Source organism: Copidosoma floridanum, unplaced genomic scaffold, assembly GCF_036245765.1.
Source record: "Copidosoma floridanum isolate Cflo_tuat_1 unplaced genomic scaffold, Cflo_Japanese_pri ptg000016l, whole genome shotgun sequence".
Taxonomy (NCBI): domain Eukaryota; kingdom Metazoa; phylum Arthropoda; class Insecta; order Hymenoptera; family Encyrtidae; genus Copidosoma; species Copidosoma floridanum.
Genome location: NW_028321893.1, coordinates 8,673,812 through 8,696,223, shown reverse-complemented (window position 1 = coordinate 8,696,223; position 22,412 = coordinate 8,673,812). Strand labels below are relative to the sequence as shown.

The 22,412-nt window shown below is 33.5% G+C and overlaps 1 protein-coding gene across 6 annotated transcripts in view; it reads right to left on the bottom strand.

Annotated features, from left to right (window-relative positions):
• Nucleotides 1–22,412, bottom strand: part of Vang (Strabismus domain-containing protein Vang) — a 242,921-nt gene that overhangs the window by 23,889 nt on the left and 196,620 nt on the right. For all 6 annotated transcript variants that reach the window (XM_089592372.1, XM_089592371.1, XM_014356122.2 and 3 more), the window contains one exon: nucleotides 22,085–22,243. In XM_089592372.1, coding sequence (XP_089448498.1) covers nucleotides 22,085–22,243 — 159 coding nt within the window. The remainder of the gene's footprint in view (nucleotides 1–22,084; nucleotides 22,244–22,412) is intronic.

The following is a 22,412-nucleotide window of genomic DNA, read 5'->3' as shown; positions in this document are numbered from 1 at the left end:
AGCATTAAAGTATGCTCTGTACATCAAAACACCTAACGCTTGCTCATGTATTAAAATTAATAATCAATTAGAATCAATTAAAAGACTGACCATTAAATTACAATATGTACATCAAAACACCTCAGTTAATACGAAAGAATGAGCATTAAAGTATGCTATGAACATCAAAACAATAAACACTTGCTCATGTTTCAAAATTAGGAAATAATTAAAAGATGCTGTAACTGATCATGCCTTTCTATTAAAGTTGCAATTACATATTAATCATGGTCTAATGTATCGGTGCTTCACCCTTATCAGTTAACTGAAACTAAAGTAGACCCTTTAATCGGCATTGCTGAAAATCTCAGTCCTTTCTGCTCAGTTCTTAATCACTGTCTGTTTTTTGCAATGTTCTGTCATTTTTAACTGTTTATCATAAAATAAACGATGTGTCGGGACTGAGTAGCCAGCAGCCCATATAGTACAGGGCCCGGGATTTTTTCTTTAAATCTCATTCCAGAGAAGTTTCTCACCGTGATAAATAGGAAAAAAATAGTGGGATGTCGGAAAAGTTAATTTGGAAAAAAATCGGTGTGTAGGAACCTGTTGAAATTCGATCGAAAATGTGCCAAAAACCACTTTTTCGCACTAAAAGCTCTTAAAAAAATGTATAATCCAAAAACAAAAATATTGTCGCGTAGAGCTTAGAAAGACGAAAACAATGAATTTTTAATAATCAAAATCGAACAACAGCTTTTTACGTAAAAAATTAAAAACAGCAAGAAATCGCGATTTTTCAATAATTAATTACTCGGCTTCTTCACATCCTATATGTATTCTCTAAAACTTGAATTGTTGGTTTTTAATGACCTGTATCTGTGGTTTTTTTTTAAATAAACAAATTATAAAAACTTCTCGAGAAAATCGATAAAGTATAAAAATAGGTGCTTCGAAAAAATGCTTGCTAATCGGCGAAAACCGGCCGTGCGATGAATATACGGATATGTATGTGTCAAAGAAGACTTAGTCTACAAATTTGTTGCTAAATCGTTTGCAAAATCATCCAATAAAGTCCTTAACAAAGCATCTGAAATATCATTAATTTGGCGTCCGTGGCAGCTCGACAAGCGAGCGTCGGGGAACGGCGATGTGGTGGGGGTACAGAAGAAGTAGAGAGCGGCGACGAGAGAGCACATCAGTCTTCAACAAGCTTTAAGCTTCGGAGGATACATCTAAGATGTATAGAAGCCGAGTAATTAATTGTTGAAAAATCTCGATTTTTCGCTGTTTTTAAATTTTTACGTAAAAAGTTGTTTGATTTTGATTGTTAAAAACTAATTTTTTTAAGCTCTACATGACAATATTTTTCTTTTTGGTATTTACATTTTTTTGAGCCCTTTTAGAGCAAAAAAGTGGTCTTTGGCACCTTTTCGATCGAATTTCAACAGGTTCCTATACACCGATTTCTTCCAAATTAATTCTCCCGAAATTCCACTATTTTTTCCTATTTATCACGGTGAGAAACCTCTCTGGAACGAGATTTTTAAAAATCACTGATTTTTCGCTCGGGGCCCTGTACTAATATGGTCTTCTATGCGTACCTGCAGTCGTATTTAATTATCTGTGATGAAGGTTTAGGAGAAGCATCGAACTATAGGACCATCATTTCATGATCTACGCGTAATTGCAACTTTGATAAAAAGTAATACTCAGATACACTGCTCTTTAAATTGATTATTAAAGTACGCTGCTTAAATCTTACTACACATACCAATAATAATACTAATGATTTTTAAAACGGCTACTGATGTCATAATATACTGATAATTTTATTTTTAAATCAAAAAACTTTTCTCAACTGCATTATATGTTTGCAAAACATAGTTATCAAAAATATATGATTACACATATTCCTAAATATATAATATATAAATAGTTGTATGTATTCATGCATTTAAAAATATCATCAGATAATACAGTAATAAACAGGCAGATGCAGAATATTTCTAGTTGACTTACGGAGGTTAGTAATTCTTCGACACATAACTAATGATTAAAAAAAAAAAATACTTGAACACTGCAACGTGTATACCGTTTTGCGAGCGGTAGGTTGCATGCATCGATGCATACAACAAATAAGGACAATGATAATGAAACAGCCAGAAGACGCAATTGTAATTAAGTAAAAAATTTAACAATAAATCGTTAATTAATTATTGAAATTCCAAACTAACGATAGCTGATTTTTTAGATGCAATAGACAAAAAAGGGAGACCAGAACAATAGTTTGATACGGAAAAGTAAGAATCTGAGTCACAATAATTAATAGGATATATCTGATGTACTATTCAAAAGTATCCCATATTCGAGGTTCCAAGGAACTCATTGGAAAAATCAAAAAATTGAAGGATAGTGAGAAAATGTTATTATTAGGTGGACGTTAAGGAACACTACATAATTTTGAATGTCTTCTGAATAAAGAATCAGCCTTTATTCTTTGGGATAAGTTTAATAAAATAGTTAAAACATCTGAATACTTGCCAAGGGTACCTTCACTTTCTAAAATTAAAGTTAGAGGCGCGTATTTTTAAGCCGTAGATGTAAACTTGCCAAACGTAAAAGATGTGCAATTCATTAATAAAAATTAAACAGGAAGAGACTAAACCTTATATTATACATCAAAAGGTAGCTATAAGGGAAGGCCAAAATGGAGCAAGAGCAACAGCAACTTATTCCAACGTTTTCAAGCCACATCGCAGAGAGATCGGATCAGCTACGCCTAAACTGCGGCAACAAAGATCATAAGTGAGAAGACTGCATCAGAACAGAAGCTATGTGCTATAGATCTAGATACCCAAGGGCTATTTGGTAGCCTCATGCTCGTGCATGGTTGCACAGTTAGAGTCAATAAAAGCTAAAAAAAAAATTTGACAACCACAGGTCTATTAATTACAACATAGGTAGTTATAGGGGATGATAATAATTCTAACTGCAACGGTAGAAAATAGAACATGGCACAAGAGACAATGCAAATGAACGACAAAATAAACATAAATTTTGAAACAAAACTGAATAAACTGAGCTCTCAACATCTTCAACTGTGTGACATAATGTGCGACATAAATATAAATGATTGAAAGGACCTTAGTTGTAAGGATACTAAATTATAATTCCAAAATCATACATATAAATTCTTTTAGCTATGATAATAGAGCAACAGTGATATATGGGCCCTTTAAATAATTAAAGAAGTTTCAATAAAGATTTCTCACGATTAGAGATTTGTAAGATACAAAATTCAATGAATAAATTTTAAAGTTAGCATTGTCTCAAAGTTTGATAAACTTCTTTTTAAGTAAGTTTATCACAGAGTAGTTTGACCACTTCAAATAATTTATGCAGATACGATGCAGAAATAAGCTACAGTGGGATAAAATTAGTCCAGCCGTTTGTGAAAAAGTGCTGCTTTGAAACGTTTTTTGAAAAATCCATAACTCGCGTTCCTTTAAATATTACGACTTAAAAATTAAACACAAAGTAGACCTTGTGTTTTTTAACATTCACACCAAATTTCAAGAAAATTAGTTGTAAGGTTTTTGCAAACCACTGCAAGAAGCAAAAAATGGTCCCTCCACAAAAATGTGGAACGTGGCTGGTTTTTCAACATGTTGCCATTTTTTAAATACCATTGTACTCGTTGAAAGTTACTCTTAACGAGTACAATGCCGTTTGAAAAGTCGCGTTTTTCTAAGTGCAATTTTTTCGGGCGTTGTTTTTTTTTTTGAGCATATCTTTTGAACAAATCATCACAGGGGCAATAACGTTACAAATTCTTGTTTTTTTCTACCAATTAAAAAAAAAATTGATTTTTGTAAACTGTTTATTAGCCAAAATAAGTTTTTAAATTGTTTATTACGCTATTTGTTAAACAAGAAACATAAACTTTTGAAATTGACAGGGTAGCTGGTTACAGCCTTCAACTTTACAATTCCGCAAACTATTCGCAAAATGTTACTTTAAACATTGTCCAATTCAAATATTTTTAAGTTACACTTTTAACGAGTCATTGAGACCCTCCAAAATTTTGTCTCTAACTCTTTTTCAATCAAGCAACTTCATATTCGATTGACGAAAAAAAATGCCATATCTCGGTCAACTTCCATCCGATTTTGATCATTTTTTTTTTTTAAGTAAGGGTGGAACGACGTTTTGGAATGCATTTTGTTACCAGTTTGTTTATAAACTTATTATTAACAATTCATGGAAAAAATAAAGTTTTTTTCGTTATTTAAAAAAAAAAAATTTGTTAATGAGTATGTTACTGACGAGGTACGACTTCTATCCCACCAAAATGTGCTTACTCAGCGTCCCTTTCACATCCATCACCGTCTCTACTCCTTAAAATAGGATTCTCATGAACAAGATGTGAGATTTTAAAATGTAGCAAATGACCAATACTACCACTGTTTGTGAAAGGAATACGCTACCAACAATCACTTTGTACAATAATCATGCAATTTCATAATTTTTTGACATTTTCATCAGATGGTCTTGGCATATTTTTACTGCGTTTGCCAATATTATGACATCAGCTAATCACTAAAAATATGAATAATATCTTCTGTTTACCAGTAAACTAGTACACAAAAATGTCAATTTTCTTTTTTCACAAAAAGTAACAAAAAAATTCTTTTTTTCATAAATTATTCATAACAAATTAATAAATAAATAAATACAATAAATACAAATAAATAAATAACAACCTGAATACATAAGTTATTAATAGATTGTCATTACACCCATACCTAGGAAAAAAATGATCAAAACCGGATGGAAGTTGACCGAGATATGGCATTTTTTTCGTCAATCGAATATGAAGATGCTCGATCAAAAAAGAGTTAAGGGAAATATTTTGGTGGGTCTCAATGACTCATGAAAAGTCTGACTTATAAGAATTAAATTAGACAATTTTTTACGTAATATTTTGCAAATAAGTTTGCGAAATTATAAAGTTGAAGGCGGCAACCAGCTACCCTGTCAATTTCGAGAGTTTATGCTTCTTATTAAACAAATGGCGTAATAAACGATTTAAAAAATAATTTCGGCTAATTAACATTTTACAACAATCTATTTTTTTTCAATTTGTAGAAAAATACCAGCTACAAGAATATGTAACGTAATTACCCCTGTGAGGATTTGTTCAAAAGATGGTCTCAAAAAAACAACGACCGAAAAAGTTGCACTTAGTAAAACGCGATTTTTTTTAAGAAAAAAGGGAAAAAATTAAGCCAGTTATAGATACGTAAACTATACGTAACAGCAACAAAAATTAACTGTGAAAGAGTTACTTTTGACTGTGCGAACTGGGTCAGCTTGATTTAAACATTTGAGACCTTTGAACAAACTAATGCATTTTTTTCAACAATTTGAAATTTTTTTTTTTTTTAAATTACACTGGTTCTAACAACAAAATACATATCATCGCTAAGTTTTAAGACTATAGGATGATTATTAATAAAACAAAAAAATAAGTAAAATTTTTACTTTTTTTGCACTGTATTGCCACTATTGACAACAAATACTGACCACTTTTGATATTTTTGGTAGAAAATTAACTGGTTGAGTATCGCTTACAGAACAAAAACTTTCATTTATATATACATATTTATACATGATCCACACTTTTAAAATTAGAAGTATTTCATAGGGACGTTTGTTATCCAATTATTAATATAACTACTATTTATTTATTTCAATCGTTTGTGTTCCAAATTGATCTCAGTAAGATACTGGACTGTATAATTTGTATCGCACGCCGGATTTGGGGGAGCGTAAAAAAGGATGTAAATAAAAGGACACAATAATAAATGCACAAGACACTTTTAAACACTTTAGCCGTTTATTATAAAAAAAACAATCTCTCTATTTGATTTTACTTTAACAAGTCATAGTACTTGCTTACTTGTAAGATAAAAAAAGGAAGAACTAATTTTTTAATCAGGCGGAGAAATTACGTGTCAATCGAAAATGTGAATCGTTTTAGTTACAGAAATCTTACATAAAAACGATACACGTGAAAATTATAAACACGAGCGCAAAGCGACTTACCGAAAAGGGCGTTTGAGGCTGAGTAACGATAACCGCAGCAGCAGCAAGCTGCTGGACAAAGGTAAGTATAAACAGAGTCTATTGGTATATTAATAGACGCGCGCACGTTTATGATTGGTCTTCATAGATAAGAGAATATCCTAAAGCGCGAGATTTCAAATCTCATAAACTAAATTTTCTATTAACATCAGTATAATGTTTCTGATGTTGCACAGTTTGCATAAATTTGATTCTTATAATTTCGCACGCAGTTTCAATTTTAAACTCAGTGTGTCAATTCTCTCTGAATCTACTTTCGCGAATCATTGATTACACTCCTTGGCGCTATTATCTAACGGCTGAGAGAAGCACACAAATACACTAGCAACGGGCTCTTCTCGACTGCCGCGAGTCACTGTCAAACCACCCATCAACGGCACCAGCTCTAGCAGTGGCATCGGAAGCCAGCAAAAGTTCTGTCTCTCCATACCTAGAGGCTCTAGCACAGGTTACTTTTACTGTTACTCAATGTTGTCAGCCGATCTGATCTACTCGAAGACAACTCTCGCCACCTTTAACTCCCTTCGCTGTTCACAGCCACCCATCTCAAAAGGCCGGTTTTAACAAGTTCAACAGCCATATCTGCTTCCATACCTTCAGCCGAACCTTTATAGTTCAATCGGAAATCATGATTGCTTTTTTATTTCCAGCCAAACATTTATGGCAATTTTTTATTGAACAGCGAAGAATATAATTTTCTTACAATAATGGCTCCCTAGAACATCATGATCTATGCACAAAATGTATTGGAGAATCATATATATTGTGACTGACAGGCGATTGACACAACATAAACTATTTATAGCTATTACCAGATCGGCTGTTGCAAGATCTACCTGTACCTCTCTTTTGCTAGCCTGCATCTTAGCTGAAAGTCAAGCCAACCCTACCTCGTTGCGTACTGAAAGAAAAATGTAACACTTTGGTTTGAAAAAATTCAGTGATCTTTTTGAATTTTCTGCTTCATATATTTTACAGATATATTTTTTTCTGCTTTTTTTATTTTATAGCCACATACGATATTTAAAAAAAAGTATTACCGTGCATGGAAACATGTATAACTGAATATTAATAAATATATATAAGTCAGTTAATTTTTTACAAAGAATTATCAAAGTCATTTACAAATGTAACTAGTAAAAATAAAAAATCTATCTGTGTAAAAAGTGAGTATGAAAAAAAATAAAAGAAATTGAAATAGTAAAAAATTATAAAAAATAAATTCAAATTAATTAAGCAGTGTATAAATTAAACAATTGCACTGCTGTATCCAATTTTTAAGTGTATATGGCTCGAAAGAAAATTTTTGTGTGAACACAATTTTATCCTTTGTTGAATTGTATCATTTTGGTCATGCTACGTGATTCCTTTGTCACATTTACCATAGCTCCTCTAATAATTCTTTCATGACGCTTGACTAACGTAGAAGGCATAGGTGCTACATTCATTGCTGATAAAAATTTTTTCATCTGTGTTTCTCTAATTACAGAACCAATCAATGCTTGTTAGAAAATAAATGCGTACTTTATTGCCAAATTAAACTGATTTTTATGGATTAAACAGTACATAAATAAAATATAATAATACCGACTTTGGCATTAACAACAAGAAGTTATTTCTTATTCCCAAACTTTGAATTTGTGCAGACTGTTGATAAGGTAGGATACTTACAGCAACTTACTACGTACATATGATCAAATCCTTTTTTGATTTTATTAGTTGTCAAATTCCAATTGAGTGGTGTTGTACAGTTATGGGACCAAAGCTGACCAAAAAGGACTTAGGTATTTATGATCTCTCTTTCATTGATACAGCTGTTATAATTATTTACTACTAGCAACCCCCCGTCTCGGCTTCGCCCGAGACTTACTAAATGGAACACCGTAGTGTTGACATGTAATGTGAAACGTTTTTAGTTAGAAATTTTACATCTATTTCTGACACTTCTTAGAATAAGAATCTTCTCATTAAAAACATATTGGTTTGGAATCTATACAGTTTATTTGGTCAAATAATTATCTGTGAAAATTAAAAAAATAATATTATTGTGCAGAAAAGTACCGTGCATTCCTTATGCCACAAAATAATCGTTGGCCATAATGGGAGCGTTGATTTGCAGTTTTTCCCACATAATTTACAAAAAAGGCTATTTTTTAAAGCTGTTAAGGTTTAAAACCTTCAAAAAATAAATGTTAATAAAAAAATTCTTTCCCTTATTTAACAACTTTATTATCAGAGCAAAAAAATCCTAGAGCCTAATTTCAACATATTTTATAGCCAAAAAAAAAAAGTACATTTTCTATTTATTTAAAAATCTGGAAGATTTAAGAGATTACTGTGAGAGTACTAATTAAAAAGCTGGTCTCTCACGCAGGGGATTCTTTATTAGTCAATTTTGACGCTGATGTTTCAATCTCGACAAATGTTCTGCGTCAGTTCTTGACGCCTAAAATTGTAGTCATTAGATACATTTGAAGTTTTATTTTCAATTCATCCTTTTGTGACTTTTGGCATTCTTAAGACTTTTGTGACTCCTAAAGGCTGTTTTTTTATCAATTTTGTTTAGTTCTAACGTATTTATTGGCAAGGAAAATCGACGTCCGATGATCCTAAAAAAACCGGTGAGCTTCTTAAGTAAACTCTTTCTTGACTGAAGTCAACAGCAGTTGTGACTGCTTGAATATCTCAGGCTGATCTTCTCTGGCCTGCTGTCGAAGCCCTAGACTGATCAGGAGAAAAATTACAAAGTCCGAAGCTTTGGAGCTAGTTGTAGAGATCTTTCCCAACGTTTCCTAGTATAACGTCGAAGACGTTGGTGTCTAAAGCATCTTTTTTTTGCAGACTCAGTTGTTTTGGTATTCGAAAATGGGGAGATTGGTTCGTCATGCTTGCCCGTTGGAGACTGTCCCATTGGCTCAAGTTTTTTTTCTCTTCATAGCTGTTAGGTTCGCCAAGCTCAGACCTTAGACAGAATTGGTGATTCCTGGTTGAATGCTGGTTGAAAGGGTAATATAGGGTCGTCGGTCACTGAGGTTTCCAGCCTTACGAAGAACAACTCCACTTGTGACGACTGCCAGTTAATGACTGACTTGTTTTAATACTGGCCGTCTTCAGTTAACATAGTCTTTTAGTTGATGAATCGCTTCGAGAAATGGTAGTAAAAATTTATTCGTTGGAAGAGTAGTTTAAACTTAGGTGGTCCTTAAAAGAACTGATGAAATTTATGGTTAAGAAGAGAACGTAAATACTCATAATGGCTCTGAAAAGGGCCAATGATAAAATTTCCAGTTATTCCTTAGTATTATTCTTGATGATGGAGAGCCAGCTGCGGATTACTTGTCTCTTATCCTTAGAGTCTCTGTGTATGGAGACCGTACAGGAGGGAAGTACGCTGCTGACTGAATAATATTTCGTCTTTAGGTCGTTCCCCGGATAACCAACGGCTCATCATTAGTCGGAAAAGTGGGCCTAAAGAATACCTTCTCTGTGGGTATGCCGTTGGAACGACTTCTGAGAAGGGAGCCGTTGGGGCTATCCATGCTCCTCAGGGCTGCTTTTCCTGGCTTACATTAATTGTATAAATTCTCTGACGGCACCAGGCTGGATGGTAGAACGGCCACATTACTCTAAATAGTTGGAGCAGGTTGTGCTCTGGCTAAACACGTCTCCTGGTATTCCGCTGGAGATGTTGTCAGTTATTCAATTTTTTTATTGGTGGCACTCGTCAATTCTTAATGTTCAGGGTGAAAGTAGATCTAGGTCACTTGCCCATTGGGGGAGAGCGTCATTGGTAACCAGGATACCCAGCTGCACGACTATCATCTATATATTCTCGATGCAGCTCGATGAACTGACGGTAGACGACTGCACAATTTCTTGAGATGCTCCGGCATAATATAACCACACTTATTTAATTATGTTGCAGGTAGCTTCGATTTTTTGTTGACGCCACTTAGTGGATCCTGCTGAACTAAAGTGAAAAGCTGTCGTATTTTTACAAAACTTTGAGCTTATTTGTTACTATTGTTATTAAATTTTTCAAGATAAAAACTATACTTAAACCATGTAGGAAGTGTCAAAAATTGGTATGTAAGATTTCAGCAAAATAGGTTCAGTAATTTTCGTGGTTAGCGATTACAACGGTTTTAGCAACTTTGCTTTTTATATTAGTACCTACAAGCTCGAAATCGTTCTATCAACTCGACGGATGTTTTTTTTAAACTGCCATTACGCAACCTCTCATTATTTAGTACACATTTTTCCACTTATCTTTATGTATTTTGTTTTTTTTACTAGAGTTCCCAACATTTTTCCCAAATACTCACGGATAAATAAAGCATAAAATGCATTTCAAGTAACGACAGCGGATTATACACACATGTAGTAAACTATCTATAATAGCAAGTGATTTCAGTTGAAAATAAAATAAACTTTATTAATTACACACTACTAGCATAAAAGCAAGCTTCCGTCTTGTGACATGGCATCAATTGTCACAGAATTGACTGCCGTGGTAGGTGATTGAAGCCTTCTTAAGGTATAGAACGCCCGTTTTTCAAAAATTCCTGATAAGCTTATTGATTGTGTTATCAATACATTAATTAATACGTAAATAAACTAGTAATTCCCAATATTCATCGATATTTGCCATATCGATATTTTAACCTCTGATAAACGATGTTTTTGTCGATATTTTTGGTGGTGATACATCGTCATATCGATATAACAAAAAGCGATAGCAAAATCTAAAAAAAAGAAAAACCACAAACACTGGGGGCCCACACAAACACAAGCAATACACGCAAAATTTGAAAAGCTATTTGGTGATTAGCTGGTTGCCTAATATAACGTGTTGGTAATATTCAAACTTCACGAGTAACAAATAAATGTTCGGCGAGTGTACAGATTTAATGCTAATATAAGTTCGTGGGTTGCGAGCTGTTTTGTAGTTTTAATGAGTAAAGTTTGTATAGTATCATCTGTAGTTATTTCAAGAATTGAAGAGAGCATCTGACATGCAGTTAAAAGCGCATGTTAGTTGCAGTTATGTATACGATAGGTAAACATGGCTCATAACATATCAAATTCACTCTATGTTACGGTCAAGCCATTGTTAGTGGATAATATTACTAAAGTTAACTATGTTTAAGCAAGAGATGAGACAAAAAAGTGTAAAGTTTGAAATCAAAGTAAGTATAAATATTAAGTAAAAGTTACAAAAACTAATGTCATAATTTTAGATAATAAGGCAAAGTTATAGTGATTACAACTCAAGAAAATCGAACTATTATATTTAGAGTTATAAAAGAAGAAAGTAGAAATAAGGATGGTACGTTAAAAGTTCACGATTGGCGGAAAGTGTACTTACTATTTACCAGTGTAATTAAGTAAAAGTGCATAACAAAGTTTTGATGACTCTAGTATTTAACATTCCTTTTTTGCAATAAAGTAACCTTATTAATATACATATGTATATACATATATATCTACATCGCGTTTGCCTACAGGACTAATATGCATTTATTATTTCTCTTTTATCCACTAAAAATGCTTCCTACTCAACTATTATTATTATAGAAATGATTGAGTTTAAGAACTATTGATTTGATTTCATAGTGCCTAAGAGTGTTGTTTGGAACTTTTTCAAAAAAACGCCGGATGGAGCTAAGTGCCAGTTCAACGAATGGTAAAAGTTCAGTAAGTATCTGATTTCTCATAACAAAGCTAAATGAAAAAAAACTGTTTTGTATTTTCTTATTTTAGTCTAAACTAACATTAAACACGAGGATTTCTCAAAATTTTGATGCATACAAGCCAGATTCAAAAAAATTTAAGCAGAGCAATCAAATTGTAGAGATACCTTGACCACCTGTTGACAAGTCCAGTGAAATAAAATTGGAAAGCCAATCAGAACCATTCAAGTTATTAAACCTGATTAAAAACGAAAAAAAGCTAATGCGATTCGAGGTTGCTTTTTTTTACCAAAAATCTTTTCAAGACAAATTTTTTATTTATACGTAGTTGGTATCATTCCGACTACACTATTAACTAAATCCTTTAATTATATATAATTTTTAATTATTTTAGATGGTGGATTAAAGCACAACAAACTTACACAAAAATTATTATTCATGCTGGCAAAAGATGGCATTCCTTTTAATACCGTAACGGAAAAAGGTTTTTATATCTTTATGAAGTGTGCAGCTCTGTTGTACAAAATTCCTTGTAGGAATACTGTGACTAAACTTATGAAAGACAAATGTCAAGTGTTACGAACCATCATTAAAAATGAACTTACGCGCTCAAATTATGTATCTCTGACAGCTAATATTTTAACAGATTCTATAAATACTAAAAGTAATTTAGGCAGGACTTGCCACTACATTCAGGATTAAAAACATAAAACTGTAAATCTAGTTGTATTAGATTTAAATGAATCTCACACTGGTAAAAATATTTTACAGTGACTATGGGAGTTAGTCAATACTTGCCAAATAAAAAGAGGAAGCATAGTTGCAGTCATTACGAATAATACTGCCAACATTAAATGTGCTGTGGCTCAAGGCTTCCGACAAGAGGTTTCACTTTTTTGCTTTGATCATACTCTTAATCTCTCGCCTTCAAAAGTCATAGATACAGATGATGATGAGAAAAAAATTTAAAGTAGAATTAAAGATATTGTTAGATTTTTCAATAAATCTGTCACAGCTGCTGACAAGTTAAGAAAAATATCTAACTTAACATTAACTAAAAGTACTAAGTTACGTCAGCGCGATGTACTATTCGAGTTTGAGCTTTCGCTTAATAACTCGGGACACACGCTGGGCACGTCAATGGGATACGGAGCTAAAGGGGTAGTTCTAACTAACGACACGATATTTGCAAAGGGGCTACGACTGTTTTAATACAACTTGAAGCGATTATTATTCAAGGAATATCCCGACGCACTTAACTTGCGCGCAGTGCCTCTGAAGTTAGTCCATTTTATCCAAAGCGGCATACCAAAGGGTATCTCGTCCACGATCTAGACGATGCCGGCATCGTTACGGGAATAGGTTTTGTTTTTCGCGACCGGACTCGAATGTATTAATACCGCTGCGAGTACTGATTTTCTCTTTGATTCTGTTAGTTCTTGCTCCGATAGTACCATTACCATGGCGGATAGTGGCGTGCACGAAAACTAGCTTAACAATTTTCAAGAATCCTCGGGTACCAATACCGTGGCGGATACTGGTGCACGCGTAAACAACCTTAATAATTTTCAAGAATCCTTGGGTGCCAATACCGTGGCGGATATTAGCGCGCGCGTAAGCAACTTTAATAATTTAAAAAAATCCTCGGGTATCAATACCGTGGCGGATATTGGTGTGTGCGTAAACAACTTAGTTATGGACCCAGCCGAAAAAGATTACAAACGGAAAAGAAAGAATACTAGAAAATTATAACTTTCAAACTTACTTTTATTTAAATACAAGTGGTTTTTGCTACGCGCTCATGGAGGACTAAGTGATAGTAAGGGCGGACTATAACTATTCAGTCGACCGTTCGAGGGTAAAAAACAAAAATTAACTGCTTTTCTGGGGCCTCCAGGCCTTTTTATAAGAAGTAGCGGATCTCGGTCACGCACTGGTTGGATAACAACGTTGGAGAGCTTGCCGGGGGAAAATCTTATACAAATGACAATAGCCGAAAATCTCATTGGCTAGAACTGCTCTAGTTTAGCCATTCAGAAATTGGCACTTCCCACATCTGGTTCACTTTCGTCTTTTTGCATCGCATTAATAATTTTATAAGCATACTGCAATAGTCTAATTTGTAATCTAGTTAATTGCTAACACTTTTTCCCAAATGTAAAGAAAAACGGAAAGTTAACCCTTCCCCTTTTCTTGACTTGGAGATGTCGAGAGAGAGAGAGAGAGTCTATACGCCTGCTTTTAATAGGGGTAACAAAATTTCTGATTCCCTAGGGTACCACGAGACGACTTCCTCTCCAACGACTAGCAACAGAAAAGCATGTTGACTAAAATTTTACTAAAATTCCGCATTATTTTTGCAACATTATAAACATTTAAAACTACCGGTGAACCTAATTATGTTAACTTGCGACAGGCAAAGCACTATTATTCTCATCATTATTCTAACAACTGCTATTCTTATTGTTATTACTACAATTATTATTATTATTATTATTATTATCATTATTATTATTATAACTACTGCCACTCATATTAAAATTATAAGTTATTACGGCAGCGGCCACCGTTTTGGTATTTAAGTAGTAGTATTAATTAATAAATCGTAACACACCAATCGTTTATTCACCCGAGCATTAATTGAATTGTTAAGCGATTTTTACCGATATTTTTGCAACGAGTTTAGGTGAACCAACGACCAGTGTTTAGTATTAGTAAATATTAAAAATATTCTGTCTTTATGTTAAGTCATATTGAAATTCTGTAAAAATTGTATGTTAAAAGAAAAGAATTGAATTGAATTGAATTGAATTTGTTTAATACGGAGCTAAGAGCTAGTCGCTCTTTGTAGCTCGGCTTGTTATGCCAATTACATATCTTAATATAGTAGGAGCCATTTGCAACCTACTCCCAGTCTAATTTATAGTAAAAATTTATAAAATAAATAAATAAGTAAATAGAAATAAAAAACAAATAAATAAGTAAATAACTAAGAAGATAAAAGTTTACATAGTATATAGTATCACAGTTAGTAAAATCTGAGTGAGATGCATTAGTAATGGTTTACAATGAGGCAAACAAGCAAATAACATATGTGTGTTTCATATTAAAGAACTGAATAGTACGCCATAGTTTCACAGACCACAGTACACTAAACTAAAGAACACAGTATCACAGCACAATTCCCACACATTAACGCAGCAGCACAGTCATCAGCAGTCAGTCCAAAGAAAAAAGTCTTCCCAGTAGGAACGAAGCAACCTTCCTCCTAAAGCATGTCTCCCTTAGGCAGTCACGAATCCCTTCAGGCAGCCCGTTCCACAGCCGCACAGCTTGGACACAGAAAGAGTCCTTATAAAAGTCAGTCCTCACCCAAGGAACAAGGAGATCAGTAGACAAAGTCCTCTTGGATCCAACAGCATCGCTGGACCGATAGCAAAACTTCTCCGACAGGTATCGCGGCCTTCCAGTAGTCAAGATGGAACCAAGCAGAATAATGCACATATAGTCTCGACGCACATTGTAAGGCATAAGTCCGAGTCGCCCGTACGTTGGTGTGATGTGCTCGTGCCTTCTCAGACCCATGGCAAATCTGATTGCAGCATTCATACTTCGCTGCATTCTAACACAAAGCTCAGATGACAGGTTAAGAAACAAACCAGCACAGTAGTCATAGTACGGAAATACGAGCGACTTGATAAGCATGAGACGGACTTCTGGCACCAGAGAATCACCACACCTGCGAAGCTGAGAGAGAGCAGCGTAGCTTTTTCTTGAGGTTTCAATTGTTTGCTGTGACTAAGTAAGAGTGCAGTTCAAGGTAACACCAAGAATCTTGACTGTATCACCGCATTTCAAGCTATCACCACCAATACGCACAGTGTGTGGGCCATCCTCCCGGATGCGGCTCATGAAGCCGCGCGTAGCAAACCAGGCCGCTTGGGACTTGCCAGGACGAATCTTAAGGCCACATGCCAGGGACCACCAGTTAAGTGCGCCGAGATCCTTATTCATCCTGTCAATCAGCAGAGGTCGGTCACAATAGTGCCCGTGGATATAGATTGTGACATCATCGGCGTAGAGATGATACTTACAATGCTTCAAAACGGAAGGCGCATCGTTAATATAAAGAGAGAAGATTAGTGGGCCAAGAACTCCCTTTGGAACTCCCGAACCACGGGCAACAGGCCGTGATCTTTTACCTCTCTCGCCCAAGACTACCTGCTGCTGGCCAGTGAAGTAAGAAGTTATCCATCCACAAGACGAATCAGAAAATCCCATTTTTTGGTGTTTTTCCGACATAAGCTTGATATTAACACAATCAAAGGCCTGTGAGAAGTCCACAGCAACCAACAGGGTCACATGTTGATACAGGGGATACCCTTCGGTACGCCGCTCCGAGTAAAATCGACCAACCTTAGACGAGCCGCGAGCAAGTGCATCGAAATATTGCACAGCAGTCAGTTCTAGTCGGGTGAACCAGTCATAGTCCCCTTTGCAAATACTGTGTCGTTAATTAGAACTACCCCTTCAGCCCCGTGTCCCATTTACGTGCCCAGCATGTGTCCCGAGTTATGAAGCGAAAGCTTAAACTCAAATAGTACGCCGCACCGACGTAATATATACTGTGCTCTGCGTAGCACATTTAATCCAAGGAAGCGCCGCTGCTGAGCTGTACGCTTCACTCAGTCAGCAAATGTACAAATACCAATTGATTATAAATAAATGCCGCTATTAATTTGAACTTTCTAACATCTAGTTGATCCTTTCACAAAATTAGCTTTCCACGTGGTCAGAGATTAGCTCGCAACGAAAACGGCTTTTTCACGAACAATTGGAAAAGCATGGCAACTGTACAAAAAATAAAGAAGCATAGATACCAAAAATTCCTTCATTCTACCTTTTTTTCCTTTACCATTAAAATAACCTTAACTCCAAACAGAACAGAAGTTGCACGAACAGTAAAAGTTTTTCACGTTTCTCATTAGCCATGAAACATTTTGAATCAGATAACATAACCTATTATTTTCTTTTCGTCGTACCTTTTTATTTAGTACTCATATTCGGGGGTTATAAAAAAAATTGCCATCCACCACTTTGTTTTGCCTACCATATGAAACCTTATATTACGTAAGACGGCCTACTGTATTTCACTTCTCGTCGTGCTTTTTTAACTGTTACTCATGTCAAGGAGCTTATTGAAAAAAAGTATTTGGCTATTTCTTTAGGTTGACCATATTCGATCTACTGTGATGTTAGCTATCCTACCATGTTTTTAAACATCAGAAAATTTGATTGAGCTGAAGCAACAGACAAATCTATGTTAAAATTTCTTATTTCTGAAGGGGTTAAGAGATTTCAGGGAGATGGGGGCAATAAAAATTATTCAGGAGCTATGGGGGGCTGGGTAGGCTCAAGATATAATTTAATTTAGATAAATTAACAGTGATAGCGATAAACTTTTCTTTATTTTTGCAGTAAGGTCAGTGGCAATGGGTGTGGAGGGTCGTAAGGATAGCCTTACCTTTACAACCATAAAACATAGTAAGATATGTATATGTATGTATATATATGTGTGTGTATTAATGGTAGTGTATGTATGCGTTCAGTAGTGGGGTTATGCAGACGCTCCTTAGCACATAATATTTGCAAAAACAGAGAAAAAAAACATTTTTTGCCTGTTAAAAAAGTAAATTCCAGTTCTACAATGAAATATTAAATAGAAAAGTTGTAGTACCCATCAAAATAAAACTTTTTGTTTAGTAAGATTTTTTATTTCCTAATGAACTAATCGACAAAAACAGATTTAATATAGCCAAAAAATCGTTTTAAAAAGATATACACTTTTCGTATTAAAAATTTTCTCTCAAACGTGCTGTTCAAAAATTAGATAGTGTAAAACGATTTTTTGGCACTATTTTGACACTATTTTGTATTGATCAATTTCACCTATAGTTTTGTTATAAAGACTCTTAATATCGAGAAACCTTTTAAAATGGTTGAAATTATCATAATCACACATTATTTATCCTTCCTGACCACCCATGAGGCGGATCAGCCTTATAGTAATGAATAATATAAAAATCTTTTTTTCAGAATAAATATACAGTTTATGAACTATACAAATTGTTCTGAAAAATAGTTCTTACGCTATCTCTAATTGTGAAGTTTATACTGCGTTGACCTTTATAAAATTATTATCATACAAATATGTAATGTGAAAATTTTCACATTTGGATAAAATATGGTGTACAAAATGCCCTACACATTCAACTATATACCATAGAAAAATGTTTTACCACTATGTATAAGCTTTCTCGTTGTATGAATCCTATGGTGCTTCCATTCGTTTTTCCTTTAGGAGATTTAGGATAAAATAGTGGTTATTTAAAAAATTACTCAAATAACAAAGGAAATCTAATTCTGTTCTAACATTACTTATACAGACTGACTTACAGACCCAATATCATAAATTTTAGTCTATTGTTACGGGGAAACAATTAACACAACATTTTATTTATTTTTACTTTATGATTAAACATAACCGATTAAATTATTTGAAATATGAACAAAAAGTGTTCGTATTAAATGTTTTTAAGGTTTATTATAAGGTTTAGACGTACCAGCGCATCCAACATTTCTCAAAATTTCAAGACAAAGAAAACAATTAAAAATATTTTTAAACTTTTATCTACATACATCGAAAGTCTAAGATGTAAGCAGAAACATTTTTAAGATGCAATGTCTCTAATGAGAAAATGTAGAACATATTTTTTTTAACAATAACATTTTACCCTAAATAGAAATAATTAAAGTTAATTTTATCAAAACTTTCTAAAAATACAAGACATTTTTCAAACATAACTGTTGAATAGTTTTACTGGAAAGTAATGTCAGATAGATATATTATTAAAAATGATATATTCGGTGAAATATGAGCACACGTCTTAATCTTAAAGAATTAGAATACCACTAAATTCAAAAAACATGGCCTACCTCATGCACGCAATTCAATAACTTCGCAACCAGATCAAAAAATAATTATACTTGAACAAAGTAATGCGATTATTTCAGCTGAAATTCCTTTTGGTAATGAAAAACTTACAAAATTAGTGATGAAACAAATGCTTCACGGACTCATACAGAACAAAGTCCTTGTATAATTGACGAAAAATGTAACAAAAATTTTTCAAAACATTTTCTAAACGTTACTTCATTTTAAACGAATGGTTACCTCGAATATAAAAGGGAAAATAATACTTCTGAATAACATGTTGATAAACTTTGAAGAAAAGATAAAATTTTACTAGATAATTCGATAGTTGTAGTGTGTAAGTTTTGGTTGATATAATATAAATGTCATCAAGGTCAAATCCTGTGCATTTATTCAAAGCATAAATTATATTTTCCACCCTCGGGTGGTTTTGGGAGGCTGGTACTTCCTCGGGCAAAAAAGCAGTTTTCCGATACTCGTTCGAAAAGTCTCCTTTACGAATCTCGTTACGGACCTCGCCTTCGGCTCGGGCCACAAACCTCTCGGTTCGCAAACAAAGACTTTTCAAACTCGTAGGAAAACTACGGTGTGAAACACTACACTACTAGTGTGCGGAAAGGTGTTCGGCAAAGGTTTTTCCGCACAGTATGTGAAAGGTGTACGACAATAACCTTTGCCTCACACTATGTGGGAAAATCGATTTTCCACACTAATATCAATGCGGAAAACACCTATTTTCCGCACACTTGTTGCGAAAAAACTTGTACGCAACTCGTGCAGGACGATTTCCCGCACTCGTGTGATAGGCTCGCACTCGTGGCCGGTGACGGTAAATCGTGCCGTGCGATCACACTCGTGCTACGCACTCGTGTGCTCAACTGGCACTCGTTCCGGTCAACTCCGGCCAGTCGTACGAGTCAATCACGACTCGTGCGGGAAATCGTCTTTTCCGCACTTGTTACGTAAAAAACTATTATGATTACACACATAAAGTTAGTCCGCGAATATACATCAAAATTGAAAAATTCAAAAACCAAGACAAAGCAATATTTGATGAAATAAAGTGTTGTAAGGAACTAAGGAATACAGTTAATAACTGGGTTTGAATTAAATAAACATGATAATTCTGCAAAGTCCATAAAGTATGTAAGCATTTTAGGGTACTTCATTTTTAAAAATGATTAAAAAATTTGGGAAAGAAGAAAAAACGTCATAAAAATATTGCAATAGGTAAATTAAATATTGTATTTCTAAATGATCATGCAAGATTTTTTTTTAAATCGTATTAAATAAACTGCTCTTAGAATTTTTTAAAGAAGATGTGCCTGGGGCTAAAAATAATTTAGCTCTTTTATATATTAATCAAATTTCAGAATCAGAAGATGAATCGTGTAAGTGCTACAATTTATCTACACCAAGAAAAGGGAGAAAAAAATGATCTAGATAAAGAAATACGTTTTAGTAAAGAAATTTTTAACTTAACGTATATAAGTTCAAGTACTGACCAGAAAAGAACGTTAAGTATTATTTGCAAACAAAAAAATTAAATTTTCTTTATAGATGATCCGGGAGGGTCGGAAGAAACTTGCAGATATAAAACCATTATTTATGACTTTATTTCTCAAAATAAGAAAAATTTTTGTAACGGCATGAACTGGCATAATATCAATTTTGCTTTCAAAAGGGATGGCAAGTCATAGAACTTTCAGTTTTTTTTTAGATCTTAGAAGTATAGAGTGCTTTTTTAGAATTCAAGTCATACAAAAATACTTAAGAAAAGTTGATGTAATTCTTTAGGATAAGGCTTCAATAATTTCAAAGATGCATTGAAAATAGTTGACAAAAGATTTAGAGATTTATTGCACACTGACCAATATTTCGGAAATAAATTAATTATTTTAGAAAGTGATTTTCGACAAAGTTTCCGAGTGATAAAAAATACTAACAGAAGAATTATAATCAAACAAACTATTGAATCTTCTTTTTCTATGGAATTTATTCTTAATTTCAAAATTAGAGATCAATATTCGTTCTATTAAAAAAGGATTTTCAGAATTATTATTGAAAATTGGAAAAGGAGAAATAAAAACCCTTAATATTCCTAAAAATTCGATATCAAATGACGTATGTTTTCAAATATTTTTTAATGTCTATAGTTGTTCGATGAATAGTGTTATACCAACAGTGCATTACGAGTACACTTGTTATTTGTATGATGAAATGATTCTTAAAAAATGACCTAGGCAAAATAAAATTTACTACAGTGTAAATAACTTATAAAGGTGCTGATAAATCAGACGATAATACGTGTATAAACTTTCCGGTGGAAATGTTGCACAATATTTGTCAAGGATTACTACGTTATAAATTAAATCTAAAAATTGGTGCAATAGTGATATTACTTAAAAATTAAAGTATATCAGATGGACTGTAATGTAACGTGACTGAGAATAGTATGATATAAGAGGAACAGTGGCTATGGCAATAGACAAATGTCAAGGTCAAAGTTTTAATAATGTAGTTTTTATTTTAAGAAAACCTTAATTTTTTATAGTAAATCATACGTGGCTTAACAGGATGCAAAAATTAAAATAATTAATTATTATTGAATAAATGATATTATTCTTAGTATTATTACATAAATGAATATTGATTTTATATTACATAACCATGTGTAGAGTCCGTCTATTTGCCTCTTTACCAGTGTTGAGAAATATATGAAAAAAATTATCTCTTAAATTAAGTGTAATTTATTGATATTTAGTGCGTGATGGTTTGTAGGGAGGGGGAGGGGAGAAAAATAACGTAGGAGGCTGTGGGGGGTTTAAAAAAATTCATATAACTGTCTAATTAACGTTGACAACAGTCGAATTTTACCCTGTATGTGGGAGTGGTTGCGGAGGGTGTATATGAAATGCCCCATACAAATAACTTGATTTGATGTTACAAGATTTTAAAACTGCAAACAATGTTATTCCATTATTTTTAAATAGATGTAAATTTATATTAAAACAAACATAATCTAAGCTCAGATACGCAAAATGTTTTGTAATGTAAGGTTTTAAGAACTCAAGATTATTTAAATGCGTGATTTATTAAGATATAATGTAGTAATAATAATATAATAGACTTTATAATATCAGAGTTTTGTTTCTGACAGACACCAAATATTCAGATTATTTTATCGAATGGGTGTACTAAGATACTAGTTAATGCGAACGAAATTAGGCAAAAAATGTTAATGGTATCTTAAGTGCAATTTATTTACCTTTAAGTAGTAAGAAGACTTCAACGGGTGAATCTCAATAAGGAGTACAGCAATGTAGTGAATGAACAAAAGAGTATTTGCTAGACTATCCGCATAATTTACCAAATATTTATACTCAGGCAGATCTCCAATGACAGCAGACTTAACACCTTCCACAATCTGAAACAATATTTTAAGGGGTTGTTTTTAAAGAAGCAGTCAAAACTTATTTCCTTAGGTGCAAATTTAAGATATGGCTCACAGTGAGTTCAGTCTGATTTTAGGAAAAAAAGAATCTGATAAGCAAAAGAATTGATAGTTATTTTTAGACCATATAACTGCGAAAAAA